This window comes from Perkinsus marinus, assembly GCF_000006405.1.
Source record: "Perkinsus marinus ATCC 50983 genomic scaffold scf_1104296937772, whole genome shotgun sequence".
NCBI lineage: Eukaryota > Perkinsozoa > Perkinsida > Perkinsidae > Perkinsus > Perkinsus marinus.
In genome coordinates this window covers 1-4,317 of record NW_003213723.1, presented here as the reverse complement: position 1 = coordinate 4,317, position 4,317 = coordinate 1, and the positions used below count along the sequence as shown (strand labels likewise).

Genomic DNA, 4,317 nt, shown 5'->3' with positions numbered 1-4,317 from the left:
TCGGACGACAGCGGAATATATTCTCGCTCGCCCACAGCTCTACCGCTCTAAACGTCTACGAGACGGATGCACAACCCAGCCCTCGGCGCATGCTAGGGTCTTGAAGTTGATACAGAGTGTAAAACATTGATATAAAGAGGTTACTGGTCAAACATCAGAAATTGCTACCAATTGGTCATAAATCTGTAGCCGTATTTGAGGACGTATGACTTGTGTGGACATGATGTAGCAGCAGCGGCACTCATAGGCGTTAATTGACACAAGTTATTGTGTCACACATTTTGTGTGTGTCCCTAGTCTCCATAACTGTGTTCTGTTATCCCCTAGCGTTGAACTAGCCGCTAATTTAACGCGTAACGGTCAAGCAACGGACTCGGTTCGTAACTGCTTCAACTGTGACTGTTGGTATTGTGATTGTTGTGGTTATTATCAGGGTTACAAAAGCTCTATTGTGGTATCTACTTTGTCATCAAGTTCATCACTTTGAACCTTCGTATACGTCGACGGTCAATAGTCTGTAGAGTTCTACGAAGCAAATTGTACCAATACTGTCGTAATGAGCTCGAGTTTCTGAGAAATTCAAATCCAAAGCATCGCGTGCAAAACATTAATTGTTGAACTGATGATTGAAACAACAAAATTGGGACCTTCAGAATTCGTAATACTCACTCGACGAAATTTCAGACCCGGACGGATTTTGTATCAGTATGAAATCGGAGCGCAAAACATAAACTGAAACGCCCATCAGAAGCCTCAGTGATCACCCGTTGGGTTGTTCGACACCACAGATCCTGTTGACATTGACTTATAACACTAGCCAGAGCGTTACTATTTGGAGGAATAGGAATGAGTACAACAGCAACAGTACAACCTCCTACTAGCCATAGCTAGGAGGGACAGATTGGGCAGACGGATTCCACAGCACACAACTATTGGACGATAGAGTGATCACGCCCCCCAGGCCAGATATGTGGCAAGGAATCAGAAAGCATCAATCCCTTGACTTCGTAGCCAGCCACAGACAGCTTTTGGAATATGACGGTGAGCAGTACTGGTAAAGCCAAGCCCAAATAAATCCACCGGTCCAACAGTAAAAGTCGCACATACCTTATCGCGACGACCACGGGGAGGATGCCAAGATCCATTGCGGTGGCGGTCAAGGCCAATAACTTCTAACTCTTCCGGGGATGTACGCTCCACCAGGCTTACAGACAAGTCGTGAGAGGGCTCACCAGCTTCATCAGTGGTTGTTTCGCGAATGACGAATACCCAATGACCCGGTTTTATGCTGAGAAAGGGGATACCACCAGGCATAGAAGGCCGAGCAATTTGGGTCAATAACGCTTGATGTGGGAGAATCGAATGTGTGAAGTCACTGATAAAGTCGTCGGTCTTATACGGCAAAAGTTGGCCAACAGAAACATATCCAGATTTTCCACGTAGCTGATACAAATACTGATTAGTGGGATGGACTTGTGCCACTTCATAAGGCCCCTGGATAACACGTTTACCATTGATCTTGCGCACAAGCCGGACGTCATCTCCTTCATCGAAGGAATAGCGAGGAGCAACTGCCAGCATATCATGAATCTCGGCTGTGGCAGCACGCTCATCTCGAAGTTGGCGGTACAAACTATACCGATCCTTGATTATATTATTCACCCGGTCAAAAGGGAGTGCTTCATCTAAATCTGAGCCAACCGCCAAGTTGTGTGGGGACAACCGAGTTCCCATCAGTGATGATTGGTTGTGCACAAAGCTACTAACCATTACCGAAATATACCAAGGGAGGGCAGTATTGCTCGTAGCATTTGTTTGAAGACCACACTTCAAGTCACGCACTACGCCTTCCACTAGGCCTTGGGTTTGTGGCCTACGAGCAATACCAATAGAGAGATGGAAGTTCCATGTTCTTGCGAATATCGATAGCTCTTCACTAACATGGGCTCCTGCTCCATCAAGTTGAACATAACTTGGTACTCCATATACTTGGAACCAGATCAACAAGCTAGTGATAACGACAAGCGCTGACGTGTTAGGTACAAGTAGTGACAATACAGCCCTTGATCCTTCATCAACCATCACAAGAACATACATATTATTGCCCGGGCAAGCAGGTTGGTTAGCACGGACAAAACTGTCCATAGGTCCCATAAAATCCAATTGCAAAGCGCTAAACCTAGTCATGCCTCGGCGGAATACAAGGGGTTGAGGGTTGAAGGGTTCATACCATTTCCCCAATTGACAGTTAGGGCAATGCTTAATCCAGCGGTTCATATCCTTCGAAATTGTCGGCCACCAATATCCATCCGCCTTTGCGGCAGAGATCGCTCTTGGAGACCCTCGATGCCCACCAAGTAAGGGGTTGCTATGGTATCGATAAAGAGCCCAGGCACGACTCCTTGGAGAGGGCAAATACACCAACCAAGGCCCATCAGTTTGTTTGTCCTTGTACTCGAGCAACTCATTCAGGATCCTAAATCGTGGGCCAAGGACCGCGCCCCCCAATCGTAGCCGGGTTGCAGTAGGATAGACATCAGGCTCAGCAAAGCTCGCCATAATCTCCGAGACAGGTACATCAAATAGCTTCAAATTACTCGTATAATCCTTGTCACCCAATGCCTGTCTACAATGCACCAATAAGTCAGCTTCTGACATATCGGCAACACCAGTCAAGTCATCATACTTGATAATATCGACATGGGCTACCGCAACAGGGAGCGAGTCACCAATCTGCAATAATCCTAGGTCAGTATTGCTTAAATCAACGGCGGGATCGGGTACAACTACCATCCTCCCGGGGTCAACATGACTAAAAGGAGGTGTTATCAATGCGCAATCAGTGTCACGGGAAAAAACTACACAAGAAGGGAAAGTATCCAAGCTTTTCACTTTCTTGTTCACGCTGGTAGTAATTTCGGACAAGTCTGGTAAGACATCCAGAGAACTCCCCAGACGTGACAGTTTGTCCGCTTCATCATTAAGGTGGCCAGCTATATGACAAACCTTGATGGATACGCCAAGCTCTTCCTTGCATTGAGTCAATAGGTCAGAAATATCATCTTGCAAGCGGTGCACAGCTTGTATGTCATATTTGCGAGGTTTTTGCGCGCTACCCCATGCAGCTGCGGTAGTGTTATCACAGTAAACAACTATACCTCTAATATGATGGCTAGAGGGCGGGAAAGCTTCAGCCCAGCACACCAAATGGCGAATTGTACGGTGCAACCAATAGAATTCCTTTCTATTCACATGCCACCGTCGCTGTTTCTCATCAAACAAGCGAGCATGTTTTTCTAGCTGAACAACATCATCATCAGAAGGACGACTGTCGGGATTTCCAGCGGACAACAGACAACATCCACCCCCAAGGTCTGATGCATCTGTGTATCCAATCAAGTATGAATGTTCAGCTGGAATGGTGCTGTGAGCACAGTTTCGAAAATCCTCTTCAGCTCTGCCAAAGAGCGAACGGAGAGACACTAACTGCGAGCTAGTGAGTCGGAACTGTTTGTCCCAAGAGCATTTCCATTTGCCAGCCCAGGAACGCAGATAATCAGCTATAAGATGAGCCTCAGCGTGACAATACGCCGGGTCATATATCTCCCCCGCAAGGGAGAATATTGACCTTTTCGAAATAAATGGACCAACATCCACACTGGACGTTGGTGGACCATTACATGACAATTCAAGTTCCCTTGTGCCCAACAAAGACAAGGTTACACCTAAGTGGTCAACTGACGCACCCGGAACCAAGTGGGTTTGCTTCTCCTTTGGAAACTCGGCCCCTATCTCAGGAGCAATTCTTGAGATGATCTCAACGAATCGACGGGCTAAGTCACTTGGCCCGATGATCAAGAGATCATCATAATAAGGCAGGATAGTCAAACCAGATATGACATCTGCGAATCCAAAAACTTCATTCACCTCAACAGGTCTCCCCAACATACCTGTGAGTACCGCATTGCACAACGCACAAACTTGTGCGCTAAGGATTGCTGGACCCACACGGATCCCAAAAATAATCCTATCTGATACGAATACCCTACCAAGGGTACGAACCTTCACATATTTGTTGTGTGCAATCCTTATTTTATAAAATGCTTTTCGCAAATCTAATATATAGACACTAGATGATTTAGAGTCCCATCTTGCACGGACTAGTCTTAGGATTTGGTCAATCGACCATCCATGGTATGATGCACACGCTAGCTCACCATTGAGTTTGCGTGCATCGCTACACGCTCGTACGCGCGTCGATTTTGTCTCCTTCTGGGATGAAGGGAACGTGATAATATCAGTTTGAGAGATTAAAGA

General features: G+C 46.4%; 1 protein-coding gene across 1 annotated transcript; it reads right to left on the bottom strand.

Moving 5' to 3' along the window:
* Positions 1-1,680: 1,680 nt before the first annotated feature.
* On the bottom strand, positions 1,681-2,259 carry Pmar_PMAR018443 (hypothetical protein; the record flags this gene model as incomplete). The annotated part of the gene is made up of 1 exon (XM_002783018.1): positions 1,681-2,259. A coding segment is annotated over one exon (579 nt), but the record flags the coding sequence as incomplete, so codon positions are not given.
* Between the last annotated feature and the right edge of the window lie 2,058 nt (positions 2,260-4,317).